The 24,845-nt window shown below is 37.0% G+C and overlaps 1 protein-coding gene across 10 annotated transcripts in view; it reads left to right on the top strand.

Annotated features, from left to right (window-relative positions):
• The first annotated feature begins 342 nt into the window (after positions 1 to 342).
• Positions 343 to 24,845, top strand: part of GRIA2 (glutamate ionotropic receptor AMPA type subunit 2) — a 124,427-nt gene continuing 99,924 nt past the window's right edge. For 7 of the 10 annotated variants that reach the window (XR_006740660.1, XR_006740662.1, XR_006740661.1 and 4 more), the window contains exons 1-2: positions 343 to 817; positions 1,384 to 1,524. Coding sequence is in view for 7 of the 10 variants with exons in the window: in XM_036424198.2 (XP_036280091.1) it covers positions 730 to 817; positions 1,384 to 1,524 (229 nt within the window). In the remaining 3 variants the exon portion in view is untranslated. The remainder of the gene's footprint in view (positions 818 to 1,383; positions 1,525 to 24,845) is intronic. The other 3 variants (XM_036424191.2, XM_036424190.2, XM_036424194.2) reach the window with 2 other exon arrangements.

Genomic DNA, 24,845 nt, shown 5'->3' with positions numbered 1-24,845 from the left:
GAGCGCTGTCCTCGGTGCTGAAAGGCAGGAGCGAGCGGTGGGCGCGACAGCTCGCGAGACCCGAGGTCTCGCCGAGGGAAACCCGCTGCCGCCGGGGCTCTGAGCCGCGCGCTCTCCGCGCCGCGCACGGGCTGTGCCGGGTGCGGGTGTCCGGGCGGGGGAGGGGGAGGTGGGCGCGCGCCGGCAGCCTGCTGCGAGCCCTCGCGCACGCGCGTCCGGGACTGCCTGCTCCTCTCTTGCGTGTGTGTGTGCGCGCGTGTGTGCCTGTGTGTGTGTGTCTGCTGTGTGTGTGTGTGTGTGTGCGCGAGCGCGCGCGCGTGAGAGAGAGGGGAGAGAGAGAGAGAGGGAGAGAGAGAGAGAGAGAGAGAGAGAGAGAGAAGGGAGAAGAGAGCGGAGAGAGAGGGTGAGTGTGTGTGAGTGCATGGGAGGGTGCTGAATATTCCAAGGCACTGGGACCACGGCGGCAGCTCCCCTGAAAGCTGCATCCAGCCAGTCCTCTGGACTTGAGGAGCTGGGACAGGGCGCAGGGCATCAGCAGCCACCACCAGCAGCAGGAGCTGGGAAAATAGGAATTCTTCTGCCTCCCCTTCAGGGTTGTAGCAGCCTGGTGCTAAATTTGCTGTTTCCAACATGCGGAGTATCTAATTTTGCGGAGGAGAACGGCCGAAGGAAGAGGAGGAAAAGGGGGAACCAGGGAGCTATCTTGTGGATGCTCTACTTTTCTTGGAAATGCAAAAGATTATGCATATATCTGTCCTCCTCTCTCCTGTTTTATGGGGACTGATTTTTGGTGTCTCTTCTAACAGCATACAGATAGGTAGGTATCCTTTGTGCTCTGCTTTTTTTTTTTTTTTTTTGAATTGTGCATAATTTGGGAGTAATCTTTGTTCACCGTGGACGGATTAATTCATGTCATGTAGACTTATGTCATCCCTTGACTGCATTCCAGATTTAAACTGCCTAGAATATACATGTTTTTTTTCTCGTAGGGTGAAGCAAAGGGAAAAGAGGATGTCTTGATACAATAGAGGGGGTGGGGGTGGGGGGAATCTTGTTTCTGCCCTCCAGGTTTTATTCATTCCGCCTTAACATCTTCCCCGTTTGCTCAGATTCTCTAGGGGTCTGAATGCAAAGCTTGTGATGAGGAGGAAAGGCAAATGTTTCTGGCCACCTGCCTTGCCCTCCGACGCTGTGCCTTGACCCCTTGGTTACTATTTGGATGTCTGACCCCCAGCTACCGGAGCCCCTTCGTGTGCTTATTCCGTTATTCCGCTTATTAGCGTGAATGAGAGACTCCTGGAGGGCTGTTGGGCTCCAGCGGGCTCCTCTGCTTTCCCTCCCGGGCACTGACACGATCCCCCGCTTGGTGTTTGTTCTTTGCAGGGGGGCTCTTTCCCAGGGGCGCAGATCAAGAATACAGTGCCTTTCGGGTAGGGATGGTTCAGTTTTCCACTTCGGAGTTCCGGCTCACGCCGCACATCGACAATCTGGAGGTAGCAAACAGCTTCGCAGTCACCAATGCGTGTAAGTAATGAATATTCATGCCTTCCGGGCGCCGCGCGCCGAGGGCCGGCGGGTGTGAGTGCGGGGCGGTGTGTGCGGCTTCAGTGTGTCGGTGTGTGGGTGTGCGTGGCTGCACACGCGCGTGCGTGTGACCGCGCGGGGGGAGAAGACAGTGGTTGCCATCTCGGGGACCCCCGCTGGCTGGGGGTGTGGAGGGGCAGCGAGAAGAATGGAACAGTGTGCGCACTGGGGAGGTGGGGTGGGCGTTGGAGCTGCGGGGTTGGGGGGGAACTTCCTTAGGTTCAGGGGTTTCCAGCTGATACCCACTGCTCCTCCCTGCCTCTGCCTTCCCCACCTTGCGCGCCTGGTGGCACCCTGCCCGCCGGGAACACGTTGTTCCCCAGGGCGCGCCTCGAGGCTTTGGGTAGATCCCAAAGGGGTCCGCCCGAGCTTAGATGTCCAGGCCAGGTGGGGTTCCCTCTACAGACCCCGGGAGCCCCATGCTGTCCCCCTCGGCAGGACTCGTTGTGAGATGGAGCCGGAGTTGGGCTCGGGTCTGTTACATAACGCCCCATCGGAGGGGCGCGGGGCGGTGCGCAAAGAGGCTGGCGCAGGCCCAGGGGCTACCCAGCCCGGCACCCGGGGAGCGGGAGCGGGTCCCTTTCTGGCCGCTCCGTGCAGCCTCCGCTTTCCATGGATGGGGGCCATTCCGCCAGGGAGGCCGCGGGCAGCTCGCCGGCCCGGTGCGCTTTGTTCTCAGGTAGCCCGGCGCCGGCAAGGGCAGTAAGATTGGAAAAGGACCTCCTGAAAGCAGTTAGAACCGGCTGAATTTGAAAATCTGGAGAAGTCCCTCTGATCAGCCATTTTAGTCTTGGCAGTTGGTTATCCATAGGAGCCCCATCACACGCGGGATGGAGCTCTCTCTCAAGGCTGCAAAGTAACGGAATCCAAGCAATTGGGTCCCCAAAGGGCTGCATGGAGAGGCGCTGCGGCCAGAACTGAGCCCACAGCTCCAACCCCCGCGCCCGCGTGGGCTGTGCGATCCACTGTGCCTTCCTGCCCCTTTCCCCGCAGCTGCCATCATTTCCTGCCGAATGGGCTTGGGTGATTCCTCCCTGATCTGATGTATGCAGTTTGTATTTCATCATGAACAGTTTAGAGGGGGCTTTGCAGATGGCGCACCTCCCATCTTGGCTACAGTGGAAAGGAGCTAGTGGAAAATTACCACAGAAAGAAAAAAACAAAAAACAAAAACAAAAAACAAACAAACAAAAAAAACCCCCAAGTGCTCTCTTCCCACAGTAGGCAAACAACTGGTGCCATCCCACATCCTCATATGAAGTCTTAATCATGTATTCCATGGCTTAGCTTGATTATCATATCAGGGACATTATCAACTCGTTTTGAAACCGCTGTCACCGAATGATTAAAGATATGAAACAGTTTTCTTTGGCCATTAGAGCAGGGTCATTATGATACTCCTAGTAGATTAGATGCCTATGAATAAATTGTTATAAAGACCCTATTTAAGAAGGTTTCAGTGCTACAAGTTTTCTTCAAATGTTGAGATCAAGTGAGAAAAGAACCTGGGGGAGGAGGCGTGGGAAGGAGGGGTAAGGAAGGAGATAGAGAGACAGATTCTTAAAGTGGATTTACAGCTTCAAAAAAACCTCCGTAAAAATACAAAGCTATCTTGGAAAATCTCTCTCTCTCTTCTCCCCCCCCCCCCACCACCACCACACACACACACATATAGTTTAGTTTTTGAAGGCTTTTATACTTGATCTATTTACCTAACAGATTTAGATTACTCATTTGATTTGAAATTAAGTTTCCAGGTTTTTTCTCCCCCTGAATTATGACTGACATACAACTGTGCTAAGTACCTAACTGTATTTCATTATATACTAGTGTGAAAATGCTTTGAAAAGTAATGAACCTACATCAAGACTATGCTTACTGGAAGGATGTAGTTTTTAAAATGAGGTGAAAGTAACTAAAATCTTTACTCTTTGAAAATGGTAAATGATTGAGAAATAGCAAGAGGTGAAAATAACAACTGGTGAAAATAACAAGAGGGCCTGGCGGAGCTATAATGGGTGTATGTCCACTGAACAAAATCAAAATTCCTTGACTCCAACAAATGCTGGATCACTGTATTGGATCTTTGTAAGAATTAAAGGTTATGGTTAGTTTAAGTTAGTTAACTAATTTAGGTCTACAGTCTCAATATTTTAAAATAAAATTTTAATATAAATTTTATCGAAATAAAATATGAAATGTAAATGTATTAATATATATATATATATATATATATATATATATATATAAACTCAAAGAGCTTCTACAGAATGATACATCTATGTACTAAAAGACATGAATTTCATTTACACACAATTTGTTTGAGTACAGTCCTGAGAAAAATAAATGAAAGTGACATCTTCATTTTGCACACATTTGTTTTGTTTTGATTTGCTCGGGAAATGAAGCTGAAATTAAAATGTATGTGTCTCCAGATCCCCAAATTGCTCCTCCATGGATTATTACTCTAGGGTACTAAAACAAATAACTGGGAGGAACTGAATGCATTTTCAAGGTTCCCTCATGGGACTTCAGAATGATGGCATTTGCAACATCCATGTCATAAGAAGTAATCTTACTGATTGCTAAAGTGGCACTATTATAGAAGAGCTCATTGGCTAGAATTTTCTGGAGTTGACATTGATTCATTGACTATTTTTGTGGCTCAGTGTCTTTATTCTTTTAGGAATTTCAAAATCTGGAGATTGTAAAATGTTTGTATTCTTATTCCTTTTTTTTCCTTTTTTTTTGCATAAGGCAACAAAGAAATGTAAAAATAGTTTAACTCTTTTCAGAAAAAAAAAGATGCTTATATAAAACTACAAAGTCAGCAATGAAGAAATGAATGGAAATCTCTAATATCAAATGTGTCTAGATGAGTCTTGATCATTTAAATCCTGCTCAAGGTTTTTCTCCAGGGCTTAGCTTTATTTTCTTGCCTTATTAATCAGGGGAGTCCATGTTTCTCTATGGAAGCAGCAGCATCAAATGTGGTGATAGCTAAAACCAAAATGACTTTCTCTCTTTTCCCCCAGAAATCAAAGGAAGTCTACTCTAAAACTCCATTATTAAAATATGTGTCATCAGTGTTCAGAAAGTAGTTTGTTCTCCTAATTAAGCCATAAAAATTACACAGGATTAAGTTTACATAATAAGAAAGTGGTGTTCTATACTTGAATTATTTAAAAGTACAAAATAGTTTAGTTTGCTAATTTAATTTTATTTCTGAGATGGAGGAACTTATTTGGAATTGCTGAGGTTGACAACCACTTAAGGATCCGGCAAGATCTACTGAGTGGGTTAAGGTTATGCAAATGAAATGAAGTCATTATATTCTGAAGTGGGTAAAATGACTGTGCACTGCACTGAACTCCCACATCCTTCTCTTTCACAGTCACAGCGGGATAATGCAAGTACCTATTTGTTCCCACTTGTTTCCATGGGTACCTGAAGAAATAAAGACAGATTCCAATTTCTCTCTCTCTCTGTCCCCATCCCTCACCCCCACCTGCCTCTCCTTCCCCCATTTCCCCTCTTCCTCCTTCCTTTCTTTGTAGATACAGATAATTCTAAGGTTTTCAATCTTTTTCCCTGAAGGCTGTTCAAACAAAAACATTCATTTTGAGAATATGAAAACCATAAAATTAGAGAAAAAAAGAGATTAGTATTTGAGCATGGTTGTTCAACAGTTGAAACCACAGTGATGGGCCTGAAGAATTTCTTTCTCCCCACTCCCTCCCATATTTATTGAATGCTGCGTAGTTGTCAGAGAATAAATGAATGTTTTTCTTATATTAATTCTTTTTTTTTTTTTAACCTTTTCTCCACCATGTCCTTTTGAATAGTTTTCAAAGAGCTGCAGGCCTGTGCACTGGCCTCTGGTCTTTTCTAAGAACTTTAGTATGAGGATGTGAAGATGGTCTAATAGTTTTTACAGAAAGGCAGTTTATTGCAGTAATTCAGAATTGTTGTGAAAACAGTAAATATGATATTGCATATGTATTTACATCACATAGTTTATATTGTTAATAAAATCAACAGCAGATTTTAGAAAAAAACACCAAATGCTATTGCATTCTAAAAATAAAATTAATAAATGTTAATGCTGTTCTCATTTCAAAACCGTGTTTAAAATAAAACTGTCTAAATGGACTGTAAACATGATTGTTTGATCTCATAGGATTTTGGAATTTAAAATATTAAATATTGGATTTCTTGCTAAAATCTTCTATTTCATGGGTAACTTTGACAAATAGTTATTCATCTATTTAATAATAATAATTTTATATTTCAATTACATAAAAACAAATAATAAAATATTAAATTTTAAAGAAATAGATAAAAATCTACTTTTTCTCTAAGCCAGCAGATGGAGATGTTGGAGAAAATATTGTTCTTTCATAAAACTGTTGCGCACACAGAATACCTTTTGAAACATTGCAAAATTTTATTTAGGAAAACAATAAAAATATACGTAAATGGCACCTATTTTGAAAGAAAAACATTTAAAATGCTGTTTGAAAGATATTTTCTGATGCCTTTTAACAACAGAGTGCATTCAATTTTATTGTTAAAATGGATTATTTTAAATATTTTTGTGAACCTGAGTTACAAAGCCATTCAGAAACAGCACTGATTGTAAATGCTCTTGGAAGAAAGAGAATTCTAAAATAATAAGATTTTTAGCTCTTTAGCCTTAATTCTCCAGATAGCATTTAAAAGGTGTATTTCTTATCATTGGGTTTTGGTCGTGAATCTCTGAGATTGTGTATTTGTGTTCATCTAATTAATGTCTCCTAAACCTTCACTATGCTTTTTATCAATGCAACTTCATGTGTGTTGTATAAATACAAAAATGTAATATGTGCATATGTATACTTATAATTATAGATTGTATGCAGTTGTAGATTGGCTGGATCATCAAGTTTTGCCATTTTTGTTGAGGTAATTACTAAAACCTGGAGTTACCTACTTAAAGATAAGCAAAATTTAATAAAACCAAATCCAATTTGGATGCTTTTAAGCAATAATAAGTATTCATGGTGTGAAGAAAACCATGAACACATGTACCAGTACACAATACCTTACAACACGGTGGTGTAAATATTCAGTCATATTCAATTGGAGGTTACAAGGAAAGAAAGAACTCTTTGTATGGAAGAATAATTAATTTTCACTAGATTTTTAAAATGTTCATATTTCACTTACCACAAGAGAATTTTAAGAAAATAATAGATTATATTAAATAGAAATCAAAGAATGGTGTTGGTTGAAATATTCTATTTTAGGAAAAGAGAAACTGAATAAAAATTATTGTATGAAACTATAGAACCTTAACATAAAGAATCTATTCCTATGCCATTCCTTTTTGAGGTCTTGCAGGCTTTACCCTGCTGACTGGAAGTATAGAGCATTTCCATTTCATATCAAGCCTCTAAAGTGATAGGGTCATGCACTGTGACATTATGCTGACATGGATGCTGATTCATGCCCATATCTTAGATCTTCTTGTAATCTCTTCCAATAACACTTCAGAAATTGTAAAACTTCCACAGCCATGAAAATTTTAAGAAAAACTCAAAAAGAGTAATTGCTGCCTAATTATTTCAGAATGTGTTATTGTGTAATTGAGATTTCGAAGAGTTTGCATTTGTTCCTTTCCTCTTCCTCCTCCTTTTCTTTTCCCCTTAGAAAAACAACTCATAAAAGGTTCTAATTTGCACAGAAAGATGCTTTTATAGGAAATTAAATCTAAATGGGTATACAGAACTGTATGTGGTTTTTTTTTAAGGGAGCAAATGGTACATTTCACAGAGCTAAAATATCAGATTTAAATATTTTATTGGGATGTTAATGCTACTAAGTGATTTATTTTACTTAATTTTTTAAGGATTCTACAGAAGATACTCTGGATACCATTAAAATATTAGCTTTTCATTTTGGCAATTTTTAGTCACAATTTCTCAGGGTTTCCTAATGATCTGAATAACAAAGTGACAAACCAAGTTATATGACTGTTTTTTCAATACAAAATGAAATTAGTTGTTGAATTCAAAAATTTCAAAATCACCTATTGATTAAAAAAATTTCAAACATCAAAATGTTTTTGGAGAAAATTTTACTAATTTGCATTAAAAATGTGGTTCTTCCATTGGTGTTGAATAGGAGTCCACCTCTGTTATTTTTCAGTATTGTTCAATTTAAATTATCTTGTCATTTTTTTTATCATTTTAATTTATAGAATGAACACATTTTTAAGCAAACGTGGAGAATGAAAAAATGTGACATTCTTGAAGGCAGGATCATACCATTGTTTGTGTAACTTTCACAAACCCTAACATAGTGCTCAGTGCTTTGAGGCCCTCCATGGTTATTTATCTCTTAAAGACATTACATGTTATATATTTTCGTATTATAAACTTATACTTTTTAAAGTCAGAGTTTTGTTTTTGCTCTACACTTGGATGTCCAAAGAAACTATTTGGTATCTGATTTAAGTCCTATTTAGAGGAAGGTGTTATATGTTTTACAGTTTCCTCTAAAAGCTAGATATGTTCACCTAAACCGGTTTGGCTCAGTGGATAGAGTGTAGGCCTGCAGACTGAAAGGTCCCAGATTTGATTCCGGTCAAGGGCATGTACATTGGTTGTGGGCACATCCCCGGTAGGGGGTGTGCAGGAGGCAGCTGATGTCTCTCTCTCAGCGATGTTTCTAGCTCTCTATCCCTCTCCCTTACTCTCTGTAAAAAAATCAATAAAATATTTTTTAAAAAAGCTAGATATGTTCAAAGTTATTATTTACTTATCCCTAAAGCTACATTGCTATATGTTAAAATGACTTGCTTAAATGTTGTTAGGATGATGCAAAAGCCATGTTGCAAGTGATTAGAATATAAGAATCCATCATAAGGGACCAGAGTTTTGGGTGTGTATTCAGCTTCCATGTTAGTTTTGCATTTTCCTCAAAATGTGACTATAAATATTTTTGAATGGCAACAAAATTGTCACAGTCTACCCCCTTCACCTGCACTCACACATCTCAGGGTATTATATATCATGATTTCCTTTGTTAATTATTTTAATGAAATTTTTAAAGTACTAAATTATAATATATTTTATAGTGAATGTCTTTGAGAATTTTATGGACACAGTTTCTTAACACAAGCCAATCCTTCTAATATTAGCACTAATATGTGTGATTTTTTTTATATGGATGCTTTTTTCCCCCTTCTATTTTTGTTCAAGCAGTTTATCTTTATGGATTTGCTTTCTAATTACTTAGTTTTGTTCTATTTAAAACTATTTTTATTGATTACAGATGGGAAGAAGAGGAAGAGGGAGAGAGAGAAACATCGATGATGAGACAGAATCATTGATTGGCTGCCTCTTGCATGCCCCTTACTGAGGACTGAGCCCAGCAACTCAGGCATGTGCCCTTGACTGGAATCAAACCAGGGACCTTTCAGTCCACAGGCCAGCACTCTATCCACTGAGCCAAACCAGCTAGTGCAGTTTGGTCCAATTTTATTCTATTGATAAATTTGTTTCAGATAAAGCCCTAATTTGTTATTATAGTTTTGTTTTTATCCATTAATTAACATATCATAGAAAAACTATCCAGTATGCTTACTACTAATCTGTAATCTAAAATTAATTAAAATATTTAGAATATTTACCCTTATAGGTGTCTTCAATTGAATAGAACAGATAGGTTTGAGAGAAAAGGGAGTCATTACAGTAAGGGGATTTATGAGTAGACAGTTTCTTAGATTGTTTGATTTTCATCTGTCTTCAGATTTCTCAAATAATTGACATATATACTTCTCATAGTTTTACTATTTAGATTGTTCTTCAGAATTTTACTTTATAGTTTTATGTAGTTTTTTTTATGGGTATGCTAATTCCACATTTTTTCCTGATTATTTCAGTATTTAAAATATAAATACAAACTGGTTTGAATTGAGCAATGCCTAAGTTTTAGTTTGAACAGGGCATCCTATGTTTACAGAGCTTATTTATCCTTCATGTAAAGTTAATTTTAAACTATAAATTCTATGGTATTCACTTATTTTATGGTCCCTGATTTTTTCACTCTGAATTTCAGTGAACCTCAGAAGGTGCCCCTTTGATGCAAATATTTTTAGTCTAATCTGTCTAAATGGCCAATTATACTGATGGAAATGATAGAAATACATTTATATAAACTGAGTATAACATTTCACTATATTTTGTTTTAAAAATATAGGGAAGTGTTGTCTGATTTTCATCCCTATAAGAAAATATGGCCTAAGTTCAGTATGAATTTAATTGAAACTCAAGTTATATAATTTGCTATAAGAAAAGGTTTTTTTATTCCATAAACCGTTTGCAGCTAATATTAAGGTTTTGCATTAAAATACTATTGCTTCAGATTTAGTATTCATTTTACGATTTCTCTAGCATTAGTGTTCAGTCTATTGCAGTAAGAATATGTCAGCAATTGAGCTTTATATTTTTAAAATTCCTGTGCAAAAATAAAAGGATAGAACAAGCATTTCAAAATTGGTATTTTCAGGCTTAGCCAGTTTGCTCGGTGGACAGAACACTGGCCTGTGGACTGAAGCGTCCCACGTTTGATTCTGGTCAAGGGCACATGCAGGCTCCATCCCCAGTGATCCCCGGTGGCGAGTGTGGTGGGAGGCAATCCCCAGTGGGGGGTGTGCAGGAGGCAGCTGATCCGTGATTCTCCTTCATCATTGATGTTTCTGTCTCCCTTCCTCTCTGAAACCAATAAAAACATATTTAAAAAAAATAAGTATTTTCAGGTCAAAGAAAAAAAATTCTATTGCAGATTGAAATTGCCAGATTTCTTAAAGTGTGGGAAGGGGGCCAGGGATGCAGGAAATCTCCAAGAGGCAGAGTAACTTAGTGTTCTGTTACCAAGAACTGTTTGATAAATTCTGATAAATGAGGTTTATCAGTAGAACACAAAAATATTTAACTTTTAGTCTTATGTTTTCTGGTGGCAATATATTCTATTTCTTCACATCTGAAATATATCTAGGATTTTTATTAATCCTAGATATAATTAAAATATATTGGCAGGTCTTAGAAGAATATTTTTAAAAATTAAAAATAACTTTTGAACAATATGTAATTTTTGTCATTATTAAAAATTATTAAAGGATAACTTGAAACAAATAATTTGAGACAGTGAACACTTTCAACCTGAAGAATATGGACTATAAGGTAGGGTGATCCGTTTCATCAATATATTTGAAAAAATTGTTATATGCATTTTAGTAGTTTAGATATGGGACATTTTAGACACACTTTTCAAGGGCTTCATATAAGCTGTTTATATGAGTTACATCTATTGAAAGGGACTATCTTTGTTTTGAATGATCTAGCTATGACAGAAATAGCTCTTACTATTCTAAAGTGGAAAGAGGGCTAATCTTTAGAAAAAAAACAACACAAAAATAAAAACAAAATCTCATTACAAGGCTTTGGCAAAGAAATTCTGCAAGTACCATCTCTAGGGGTAGTAGCAAGGGTGTGTGTTTTACTAACTTTTTTTGAAAGATACGTTTCAACTTTCGTCATTATTTTTCTTTATTCCTGCCTTGTGTTTTCGAGGAGTAAAAAATTTCAATCTTGTTTTTAGTTTTTGTATAAAGTGGAGTTTTTGAGCTCCGTCATTCCCAAGCACCTTCAAAATTTATAACTTTATCTGTTTTACCATTAATTTTGTACTTCTAATTTACATTTGCAGAGGAACTTTTAGGAACACTGGCAGTAATTTAGAGGATTTATCGAGAAGCTTTATAGTTTTAGTTATTTGATGTGAAGGACAATAAATCTTTATATTTCAGAACACAGACAACTCAAGAATTGTCATTTTAATGGTAAAGGCACAAATGTTTTGTGCATGAAAATATAAAACCTTGATACATGCAGTTTACAGCTCTGATGTCGTGGGAGATAGAATAGTATTGGTTAAGAGTCTATACTTGGTACTGAATTCTAATCCTAGAATTAAATGTGGACATTGGGTAAGATGCTTAATCTATCGAAGTCTTCAGTTGTCACCTCTGTAAAAGGAAATCATATGTGATAGGATTGTTTCAGGCTACACAGTAGCCAGGAAACACCATGTACTATGGATGGCCAATCGAAGTGGACAAAAAAGAAAAATAGTGAAATTTCATTATTACTTCTTATGTTAGGAACTTTGCATGGTTTTGATAAGCACTTGGGGTAAGAGGCAGAGAACAACAGAAAATGCATTTTTAGTTTCTTGCTGGAATCTTTTCTATTGTTTATATACTAGTATAGCCCATATGACAAAGAAGACACTAATGCAATAAACCACATAAGCCACTTAAAATTATGTGTAGTGCCCTGAAGTATGAAAATGATCTTTTTTTATTTGTTTATGTTAAAATGTATAGTAAAGTCATTGTTTCTAGATCATTTATAAAAAAAAAAAAAAAAAAAAAAAAAAAAAAAAAAAAAAAAAAAAAAGATCTTGATGGAAGATGAAAGTCATTGTGTAATATACTGACATATGGTAGATTATATTGTTGAAAAACTGGGTGGCCAAGTGAGAAAGTAATGATATTAATAGTAATGTGAATTACAGTGCTTCCAAAAATAATTGTTTAAGTTTTGAATCAGATTTAGAGAGTTTTGCAGCTATTTTACTCAGGTTTTTGTTTTTCTTTTAAACTATTCATGATTTCAGTTCATAATTTTAAAAAATACACTTATTCATGCCCTGGCTGGATGACTTAGTTGATTGGAACATCATTTTGTACATGAAAAGGTTGCAAGTTCAATTCCCAGTCAGAACATATAACCAAGTTGTGAGTTCCCAGATTGGGGCATGTATGGGAGGCAATTGATGGATGTTTCTTTCTCACATTGATGTTTCTCTCTCTCCCCCTTCCTATCTCTCTCAAAATCAATAAAAAAGATTTCCTCTGGTGAGGATTTACAAAAATAATCCTATCTAATAAAAGAGTAATATGCAAATTGACTGTCACTCCAAGACATAAGATGGTTGTCCCCACGTGGTCAAAGATGGCTGCCCCCATGTGGACACAAGATGGCCTCCACAAGATGGCCTGCAGGGGAGGGGAATTGTGGGCAGTTAGGGGTTACCAGGCCAGCAGAGGAGGGAAGTTGGGGGTGACCAGGTCGGCAGAGGAGGGGCAGACCAGCCAGTAAGGGAGGGCTGTTGAGAGGAACCCAGGTCTGCAGGGGAGGGCAGTTAAGGGGGAGGGGGGGGACCAGGCCTACAGTGGAGAACAGTTGGGGAGAGGGGGCAAAGCCTGCAGGGGAGGACAGTTGGGGGTGACTAGACTGGCAAAGGAGGGCAGTTAAGGGTGACCAGGCCAGTAGGGGAGGGCAGTTGGGGTGACCAGGCCTTCAGGGGAAGACAGATAGGGGCAACCAGGCCAGCAGGGGAGAGCAGTTAGGCATCAGGCTGGCAGGGGAGAGGTTAGGGGTTGATCAGGTTGGCAGGCAGAAGTGGTTAGGGGCAATCAGGCAGAGGTAGGGGAGTGGTTTGGAGCCAGCAGTCCTGGATTGTGAGAGGGATGTCCAACTGCTCAATTTAGGCCCACCCCATTGAGGTTGGGCCTAAACGGGTGGTTGGACATCTCTCAAGGGGTCCCAGATTAGAGAGGGTGCAAGCTGGGCTGAGGGACTATCCCCTGCCCCTGCACAAATTTCATGTGCCGGGTCTCTTAGTGTATGTATGTATGTATGTATGTATGTATGTATATATATATATATATATATATATATATATATATATATATATCCTTATATTAAGAAATTGTTTATTTGCTGCCCCAGAACTTTTGTTCCTTGCTCACAAAGGCTTTCCACTCCAACGTATTTAAAAAAACAAATGCCTCTTCTTTAATTTACTTTCCATTCTATTTTGGTTTCATGATTCAAAATGAATCTTTGATTCATCTGGATTTATTTGATATAAATACTAAAGTAGGGATACTTTAAGCTTAGTAAGTATAAAACTAAGCTTAGATTTTATGTTTAACCAAGTGTCACTATATATATATATATATATATATATATATATATATATATCATATATAAGGCTAATATGCAAATAGACCGAATGGTGGAATGACCTGTCACTATGAAGCACACTGACCACCAGGGGGCAGACGCTCAATGCAGGTACTGCTCCCTAGTGGTCAGTGTTCTCCCACAGGGGGAGTGCCACTTAGCCAGAAGCACTGAGCTGGGCTCACAGCTGGCAAGTGCAGCCTCTCCCACCTGCAGGTGTAAGCTGTCAGACATCCCCTGGGGGCTCCCAGACTTCAAGAGGGCACAGGCTGGGCTGAGCCACCCCTTTTTCCTCCCGAGTGCATGAATTTTGTGCACTGGGCCTCTATATATGAAATCCATCTCTTCTCGTTGATTTAAAATGCTATTAAATTTTCTTCTTGAGTAAATAGTTCCTCAGAAAATTAAAAACAAATAGGGAATTTGCCCAAAATGTGAAATAAACAAGATTAAAACTCAATTACAGTAAAGAATATAAAGTTATGCAAGACACTTATTTCCTGAGCAGTGCTATTTTTATAAATTGTGCTTTGTGTCACTGGGGTCTCAGATCAATAAATGCAGAAGCCAGATATGAACATTAACTGAGCCCAGAGGGATAAATAAAGGATTTTGTTATGTTTTTTTGGCTATGTCACAGCACTAATATCACTTAAGTGTACTGCTAGTTTTGTGTATTTCTTAATCTATATCAAGGTTGAAGTAATGGGTTATGATTATGACTTTGCTTTTGAATAACACTTTGAAGTTAATTCAGTGTAACAATCCGTATATGTTCACAAAAAGAACATTAAAACTAAAGACAGCAATCTGTATGAAATGAAGATAGGTAAGGGAACTCAGATACTCATGGTTTTATTAACTAATATATAATTTCATTCTTAACTTGTCTTAGAATACAGATTTGTCTCTCTCTAAAGTCAAATATCAAGCTATTTATGGCATAAATCTAATTTAAGCTGGAATATAGAATAATAAAAGCATAATATGCTAATTAGACCGGATGTCCTTCTGGGAGTCCTTTTATCCTTCCAGATGAAGCCGGAGCTGCAGAGGGAAGCCCAGATCCGGGTGACCTAGGGAAACGGGTGCAGGCAGCTGGGGAAAGGAAGGCTCACTCTTACACACATCTCATGCATTGGGCTTCTAGTACTAAATAAAATACCAAAATGTTACTTTCATCAAGAAATACTTTCAGTTTGCCTTACAATGTATGACACATACTGTGTAGTTTTTGTCAACATCCGATAAAATTCTAATTCTATGACTGGTACATTTTGTGGAATTCTGAACTTAATGTGGCCCTGAAGTGAGCTTTTTGGTACCCTATCATACCATGAGCATTAAAAAAAAAAAAAAGGTTTTATGAAATGTATTTAATCATATTTCTGCATAACTCTTGTCTTCTGTTTGTTTTAATACATCTTTGGGTGAATACAAAAATTTACCTGCATGAAAAAAAAAATGTACATCAGTGGAACTACAGTGTCAATAACATTTTGTGCTAACACTTTTAAAAAATTTAAATATTTTTCAAATAGTGGCTTAGTCTCATTTCTCCCTCCTCTCATAAAGGCAGAAGAAAGTGAATAAGGAAAAGCCATTTGATGCCACTCTATCTAAGATGGTGCCACTAGAGGTGTGGGTAACGCAGTTAAGGTACCATAATGGAGCAGGATGAAGGTGGACTAAGGAGGCAGAATTTTCTAAAGGACTTCATGGAACACAGACCCTGCTCTCTTTCAAGGGATTACTTCTACTTTCTTTTTGCCATATGGCTGCTTGTGTTTAAACAAATATTAATATATGCCACAATATTTGTTTTGGTTTAAAACTTCAAAGTTTGCATTAGCTTTTCATTTATTTTTAATTTTCTTTAGCCAATTTAGATTTCAAAGCCTCTAAAATCACATTTATCTCCATTTTTATTTATTTCTAAGTGTTTTTTTTTTCAGGGCTTGTGCATCATAATGTTTCTGAGGTAAATCTAATTCAAGATGTTTATTTAAATATTACTCCATAATTAATATAAAATGTCTGAAGCTATCTTAGAATACTTTTCTTTAATTATAAAAATAACATACTGAAGTAGAAAAATTGGAAAACACACACACACAAAAATTATCACTAATTTTACCCAAGAAAAAAAATCACTTGTTTCTATTCACATATGTTTTTTTTTGAGCACTTTTGTATTTAATCATACCTGGAAATTTTTTGGATGCCAGTAAAGCCATTTGTAAAATTAATAGTTTTATAATATCCCCTAATTTAACTATCTCCTAAGTTTATAGATTTTGTGTGGAAACTTCTTTTATCCATTCTAAAATATTACTGCAAATGGGATCCTTAGGCATATGTACTTTGCCTCATTTCTGATAAGTGAAGTGTAATTTTACTGTATCAAAGGCCATGAAGCATTTACTTAATTATTTCTGATATATACTAAGGAAATTTACCAATTTATAATTCGGACAACATTCTATGAATAGTCTAATCTCACAGATTGTCAGAACCAATGCTATCATTTTCAAAGACCTTACATAGTTGATAGCTAAAAATTCTTCTTGTTTCATTTGTTTTACAAATTTATAACACATTTATGTTTCTTATTTCACAAATAGTTGATTACAAGCTTTTGTCCAATTATCATTGCTATTTTGGTAGTTTTCCCATTGAATTGTATGAGTTGTTTATCCATCATCATTTTGCCTGGGGAGGATGGGGCTGGACAGTTGAACATCTGGAAATTAAATGCTTCTGTAAGGACAAAGACCAGGTTACTTCACTATTTCAGCTTCCATTTCATTGGTTAGAACTATTAACATGTCCACATTCAGATTCAATGGAGTGGAGACTTACTGTCCTTGTGTCCAGAATCCAAGAAGTGTATATTGGTAAATATTAGTAATATCTTCAACAGATATGATCTTGTTGCCAATAAAACCTTATTCAATTTCTTTCTAGTTTATTTTTTCTTTCAATTTTTAAATATTGCTTCAAAGAGATTTGTTTTTGGGGTTTCTTCCCCCTCCAGTATGTCTGTACACTTTGGAAGGCCATGAAGCTTATTCTAATAACATTGACAGGATGAAAACAACTTGCTTCCTTTTGCTTATCCTTACCTATCTCTAGTCTCTCTCCCTATCTATATCATTCTTCTAGTGATTAACACTGTATTCATAACATATCTATATAATTTATTTTACATTTCTCTATTTTTATCATAATAATTCATATTATATACTTGAAACTATATTTCTAATTTTAATAGTTATAGATGTCTTTTGACTGTCCATCTTATAAATTGAAAACATTTTTGAGTCAGGATTGAGAACATTTCACATTCTACTCTGTAATCATATATATGAGTATATATACATATATATATATATATAGTTTTTTTACTTATTTTTATTGAACAGTCAAGTAATATGCTGTGATTGTGTTCCCCTTTTACAACTTTTTTCCTTTCCTGGATTTTTGAAATGTCCAATCTCCACTTGCATTATGTGCCTGGAATGTATTTTTAGACTCTTATTATCATATATTTATTTCATGAATTCTAGTCTTTCTAATGACTTTCTTCCATTCTCCTATGCAATCTAGGTTGAGTCTCCTGTGCAACTGATGTTCTGGGACAACCTGTCTTTTCCTAGTTAATCAAATTTCTCTCTAGTTTTTGATTTACACTGTAATAACTTATTTTAAAAGAATTTTCTTACAATAATAAAGCTCTTCATTTCCTCTCCTCTCTTTTATGATCTCTCTATAGTTGGATGGATGGATGGATAGATAGATAGATAGATAGATAGATAGATAGATAGATAGAATGAACTTCGAAGGATCACACCCTTATTTTCCATTATTACATGTTGTTGAAAAGTTAAATTATATTCATTTGTGCATTTATTGTTTCCTTTTGGGAAACTTTGTTTCTTCTTCTTTTTCTTTTCTCCTAAAATTTTACAATAATGTGCCTACATGGACATTTCCCCCCCATCCTACTCAGCATTCAATTTGAAAACTGATCTCCCTTTAAGATCAGTAAAATTCTTAGCCATTATTACTTAAAAGATTTGCCCTCCTCTTTTTTTTTTTATTGTTTCTTTCTTGGTAGCTGTTTAGTTGACTTTTTTCTTTCACACTTAAAATTTATTTAATGAACACAACATTTTTAAGTAAGCCATCTACCAAATTTCTTTGTGATACTATAATTTTAAATATTAATTATATGAAGCAATTATAATTTACATAACATTTATCTGGTGCTATAGAACATTAACCAATTATATGATTACCTTGAAAAGTTATACCCAAGTAATGCTTAACCAAATACTTGTTTTTTCCCTTTATAATCTTTGCATGCTGTTTGAAAATAGTTTTTGCAAACTTTTGGAACCCATAGGGGATCACTGGGACAAGAAAAATATATTTCTAAATGAGGATCAAAGTGATGCAAAAGCAAAGAGTAAATATTAGAATGTGGAAAACAGATGAGCAGGAAATGTGAGTGAAGACAAACAATAAGAGATATTTGGTTTGTGCATTGCACATTACTGATTCTTGTTTTATTTTGATAGCGCTCACTCTCTCTTTTTGGTAATTAACTACAAGGTGTTTCTTTCCCCCCCCCCCCCCCCACACACACACACTTTGCAACAGTTCTTTAAAACCTATATATTTACAATTTTCATCTTTGCCATATCATTATTTTGGGAGATTCTTCTTCATGTTGGCCACATAATTAAAAGTTTTCTTTTCTGCTATTTTACCTTAGATATATGGCTTTTGAATTTTAAATTGGATGATCATTATAAGCTTCATTTCTAGGTTCTTAACTTTATTAAATAAGCCATGTTAAGGCTTCACATATATTTTAACAGATATACCACTAATGATCAAGTAAGAGTACTCATTTAAAAAAAAAGTATATTTGATAGAAGAAACAGAAGTAGAAATAAGAAACAGAGCTGGAGATTTAGGGCTTTAATTTTTTTTTTATTGTCAAAGTTTCCTTCCTTTTTTTCTTTGTTGATAATGGAGATGATTTTTAGTTTTAGCAAATGAAGCACACTGAAGAGATAACCACACAAATGATACATTACTGGCTGGCTGGTAGAAACAAATTTTTTTTCCCCTGAAGAAATTCTAGAAGATTGATTTGTAACCTTCTATGAAGGAAGTGCTGGGGAGATTGCTAGTCTCATAACTCTTCAGAGATGTCTAACACTTCTCTAAACAGGGTCTGTAGTTATTTCTCATTATTCACAGTAGTTACGTCTATAAAAATTGCTGTCAATGCTGAACTGGTGAGTATGGGAGCATTACTCCTGCGGAAATACATGTTAGTTTCCTTGAGCCTCTGGTCAAAACCTTTTCATCAACTGATCAATACATAACCTTGTTTTATTTGTGTTCCTGTTTCAGACATTTTAATATATATTGTGGATTCACTAACATTGACCTTATGGTGATAACTCATGCCTGAACAGTGTTGATCTAACATGTGTATTTCTCTGAAAAGCACATCAGAGTCTTTTCACACTTAGGAACACTAGACAGAGCTTCAGCACTAAGCTTTGGGGTCCATTTTTACACTGCAATATCATCAACACAAAAGCACGAAAACTGCAAAAACACTTAGCACTAAATAAGTTGCAAAAAAAGACACTTGTTTATAGTATGAGAGCAAAACAAGAAGGTAGTGTTACCTTGTTCGACTTCAGGTGGCAAGGTGTGTTTCAGAAAACTGCCCTGCCCTACAGGTTAGCAAATGACCGCAGAGGTGCTGCAGGTATTGACTTGGGGGTAAGGAATAATAAATGTTAGTGCATAAGTGAGTTTGCAAATACAAGTCCATGGATAATGAGAATAGACTATATTTGATTTGAACCAGTTTTGACAATGCAAATAGCTTTCTATTTATTTTAGTAGTTTGATAGAATTTAAATAATTTTACCTTGCTCTGAAATGTTATACCGTATTTTCCGGCGTATAAGACGACCCATTAATTTTACAGTTAAAACATAGGTTTAGGCCTATATTTGCTGTATAAGACTACCCCCTACTTCCGAGGCAACACCAATTCTTTTTTTAATAGACGCCTCTCTGACTCTGGCCAATCTGAGCAGGCTTTTTACTAGAACACAGTGTCGTCTTATACGCTGGAAAATACGGTGATTGTCTATGCTGATAAGAAACTGATATTTTATTGATTTTAGAGAGAGGGAAGAAGTGATATTTGAGGGAGGGAGAGAAGGAGGGGGAGAGAGGAGAGAGAGAGATTTCTTGTTCCACTTATTTAGACATTCATTGGTTGATTCTTCTATATGCCCTGACCATGGAGTGAACCCACAACCTTGGCATATCAAAACAAAGCTCTAACCAACTAAGTATCTGGTCAGGGCAAAGCCTGCATTACTTTAAACCTTGCGGAAGGAATGAAGGGAAAGATAATGCTTTCCATCCCTCCCGCTCCCCGCCCCCCCCAATTCAAGTTTATGATGGCATAGCTGAAGGACAAAAACATTTTATTTTTTCTTTATCGAATGACCCTAAAATGAGAAAGGTCTAAAGTAGGGGTGTCGAACTCAATCAGAGAAGGGGCCAAAATCTAAAATCCAGCCTAAATCGCGGGCCGAATGGTTTACTGAATAGTCATAAACTGTCATTGTGATGGAAACGCAGCAGAGTGCAGTGATGACAGCGTGGTGCGGGCCACATTGCAAGGCCTGGCGGGACGGATTTGGCCCGCGGGCCTTGTGTTTGACACATGTGGTCTAAAGCATTAAAGGGCATTCGTCTCCTTTGAGGTGTGGAAGCAATACTTTTTGTGATTGTGTGGTCCTATGTTTTTCCGCTGTTGTTTTGCCACTCTTCTCACTACCGTTTCCCCGAAAATAAGACGGTGTCTTATATTAATTTTTTCTCCCAAAGTTGGGCTAGGTCTTATTTTCAGGGGATGTCTTATCTTTCCATGCGCTAGGTCTTATTTTCAGAGGATGTCTTATTTTCGGGGAAACACGGTAGGGAAGTCAAAGTGCCCAAGAAGTTAAAGAAAAGCAGGGGTGGCCATTGTGTGGATCTGTGCACATTATTTGTCCATGTGTTGGAAGGTTTTACATGGGCTTAGGAGAACTTGGGTATCATTCTGTCTCCTGTGCAGGATTGTCCTAAGCACTGAGGAGAGCGGTTGGGGAAGACAGAAAAAAATGTATGACCTCAGGGAGCTGACATTAAGATGAGTGTGTGATAATAAACAAATCCAGGAAACAGAAAAGATATAATTATAGATTAGGAACGTGTGCTTTAAGGTAAATCTGCAGGGCCATATGACAGGAGAAGTGGATGGAGACACTGTGTCAGGCACACTCCTGGCAGAGGTGAGATCTGAGCACAGATCAGGAAGATGAGAATCAGAGTGACAAATGAAGATTTGGGAAAAGAGCCTTCTAGTGGAGGGAACTGGAAGTATCATACAAAGGACCTGAATCTTGGTGTGGTTACCATCAGGAAGATAGCCAGAGTGGGTGCAACATAGAACAGGAGAGTGGACAAGGGAAGCTGGAGAGGTCAGCTGGAGGCAGAGCATACAATGCTTTGTCAGCTATGATGAGCAACATATCTTTCCATTTGTGCCTATTCAAGATTCACACACATCTCAGACTGAAAGGTAAGCAATGAAAGATCTTAACCCTCTAGTCACTTTAGCTTCATCAGAGAAAGCATCAGCAAAAATATTAAATGGGAAGAAGCAAATACTGATTTCACACCCACAAATTCATTTTAGGATGACAAGATTACCTTCATTTGATTGGATTTGGAGTCCTCCCCCCCACCTTTTTTCTTTTAAGTGGGCTTCTGTTCAGTATGAATAATTCCCTAGATATATGTCTTAGGCAACAGGCAGTTTTTATGCCTACAGGGACTTAGGGTCCATTGCCTTGTGAATTGCTATATATATATATATATATATATATATATATATATATATATATCAGACTATTGATAATAGTTTTATTTCAACATCTTCAAAGTTTGTTCCTTACTTGGTGGTGAAACTGTTTTCTTAACAGTGCATGTCAGCTTTGACTTCCAAGCTTCTTTCTTCATTGTGAGAAACAGCTCATGGACTGGGCTGGCCTGGCCGTCACTATTTCCTTCCTAGCTCTACAGAGTGGGGCAGAGTTAGTTGCTAGTTGTGAGGAATGAATGAGGACCTCCCTGGAGCCACGTTATTGAACAGTCTCTGCTCACAAGCCAAGGTGGAGAGAAATGTGATGTTTAATTTGCTCAAGCTCTGATCTGTCCTCATTGCCTTGGTCAAAATATGATCTTCTTTGTTGCGAAAATAGCTACTTAAAAGCACATAATACCAGAAGTATTATCATTTTTAAAAGCATCTATTTTGCCCAATTCATTTGTCTAGTGGACAAGAACAGGCATCTAAGTGAAGGATGTATTTTCATACACTAAATGGTAGCAGGCAAACAGTGAAGTTATTACTTTGACTACATCAAGCCCTTATGAAAGCTGTAATTCCCACTGTAATCCTTAAAATCAACCTGATAACGATTAAGGTGGCATCAGTATGTCAGTATTATTCTGTTTTTGCTTTATCCTGCTAAGTTCAATCTATATCCATGGAACGAACTCTTCTTTTCTTGTGAAAACAACAGTATGCTTTCCTTTCTTCCTTGCCTGATTGATAATAGAATTGGAGTTACGTGTCATTTAAAGGACTAGAGTCCAAACCAAGATTGGGCTTCTTGAATCTTCTGCTATGTGTCTCATTCGGATATTATTCTTTCTGAATGACTTAACCCTTTGTATGCCATGATGGTTTTCGTTTAGGACGCGGGGAAGTTAACTGGTTAAAAAATGAATTAAGGCATAATAGGTGCAACAATAATAATTTCTAATTTTTCTGATAGTAGAGGTTTATAGTTAAGATACTTTGTTATTTTTATATTGAATATATTCCAATACTACATTTTGTTTTGAAATGACTTCATATATTGATGACATACATTCAATAGGTAGCCCATCGGGTTCACTGATCTTCTCTTTTTCTTTTTTCTTTTAATATTCTTGTGTTTGATTAGGAGTCGAAACTCTGCTACTTGTTAGCTATGTGATATTAGGCAGACTACTTAACCTTTCTTGGCCTCAGTTGCTTTATCTGTAAAATTTGAATAATGGCATAATTTCTCTATAACTATACTTAATGTACTAAGCATATAGAAAGTGCCTAACAGATGCAAGTGTTCTTCCTGAGTACATTTTATTTTTCATATGTATTATGTGAAACTAATACATATATTTATATATATAATATGATGTTTGTTCAACCTTACTCTATTTTTCATAAACAACTTTTATGACATGATCAGGCTACTTCTATTTCTGTTTCATACCTTAGGATATTCCTTTCTTCAAACATGTAAACCACATAATTAAAATCAAGTTCATTGAATTTAGTTTTCTTTTTACAAGTTCACTTGGGAACCTATTCAGAATTCATTCTTCCAAGTGGCTTTGGGCTGCATGTGTCATTATGTATTCTATGATATCAGATATTGAAGTAAGAATAATATTTCTTTTTTTTATAGCTGACACGCTATCTTTTTGTAGTTTTGTGGAGATTTTCACTTTGGGGCTTAGGACTTTTCTTCTGCTCAGAAATAATGAGTAGTTATAGTTTATAGTTTTCACTGTTTTTTCTTAAGTGTTTTTAGGAAACATTCTCATACTCTCATATAAAATGTGTTAAAATACTATATATTATGTTTACATTTAAAATTTCTTTATTTTCACTTTGGATTTCTATATTCTTCTTGCAAAATCAGTGATAAAAATAGAAAGCTACTTCTTCTTGCAATTATAATTTGAAATTACATTAATTATGCTTTAGTTCATTTTATTTCACTAGTAAATATAGAAACTTTTCTTTTTTGAGCTATTTCTTTTATTTTGCCTTATCCAGATAAAGATGAACGTCTGTTGTACTTGAGACTTATTAGGCAAGTTTCTGTTCCCTCTGATGAACACACTGTACCTCCCTTTGCCAGCAAGTGCTTTCCAGGCGTATTCGCTGTGCCTTTGTGCTAGGATCTCTGAAGAAAACAAACCCAGAGTCATCTGCTCCTATGTATTGCAAATATACTAGGAGGGAAGTAGCAAACATACTAAAGATTTGAAGACTGAATATGCTATGTCCCTAGATATGTGTAGTATATGGGTTTAGATAGTGCAGAGACCATTGTGATTGATGAAATTGGGAAATATCCCGTATGTTGTATAAATGTAAGAGTACAAAGAGGAGTCTACGGGCATAACTTGTGAGTCTTAAATTAGTTGCACAGAAGGGTGTGAGAGGAGGTGCAAAGAATGGCATTTTTGATTGTGTGGACACATATATAATCACACACATGGACTTGTCACATTCATCCAGGTCTGGGACCTGGGCCAGGAGAGTGAGCAGGTCACTTCTAGCAGTGAGCAGATTTGCTCCTGGATGCAGGGTTATTTGCAGGGAGGCAGGGCATTGGCAGTTTTTGTGAACCCTGGGGTAAAAACTGAGATAGAGCTATTCAACGGAAATTGAGGCTCAAATACAGTTCTGATTGAAAGGCAATTTCAGGTTTTAAACCAGAACAGGGCACAAACATTATCTTCATAGGGGAGAGCAGAGATCTTGAACAGGAACCAACTTGTTCATGTTGAGACCTACGGTCATTGTGTCTATAGAATACAGAATGATTTCTGAGCCTTGCCATTGAGCAGTGGATGTGTGCTGGGGTCATTTCTTGAGTAGAAAGGATGATTGATTGTTCACAGTGCAAAGACCTGCCTGCTGTGATCTACAATTATTTTCAGAGCCACCATTATGCAGCCACTCCTTACACTGGGATTGGTGATTATGCATCAATGGGACTTCCAGGAATCATTGCATGCTACCAATCGAAGAAAAATTACTTCCTTTTTGTTGATAGATATTTAAAACTCAGAGCTTTAAGATAAAAGCATAACTGCTTTAATGTTTTATTTCTTGAGGAATGATACGGTCCATAGAAAATAAAATCAGAAGCATAAAAATCTATGTTATTAAATCTTTATTGTCTAAAGAATCTTAGTGAGTTGACATATATCTAAATTCAAAGTGTATTACTGTATCTT

The sequence above is a fragment of the Pipistrellus kuhlii genome, unplaced genomic scaffold (genome assembly GCF_014108245.1).
Source record: "Pipistrellus kuhlii isolate mPipKuh1 unplaced genomic scaffold, mPipKuh1.p scaffold_m20_p_8, whole genome shotgun sequence".
Lineage (NCBI taxonomy): Eukaryota > Metazoa > Chordata > Mammalia > Chiroptera > Vespertilionidae > Pipistrellus > Pipistrellus kuhlii.
The sequence above is the reverse complement of the archived record's forward strand: the minus strand, read 5'-3'. Positions and strand labels throughout refer to the sequence as shown.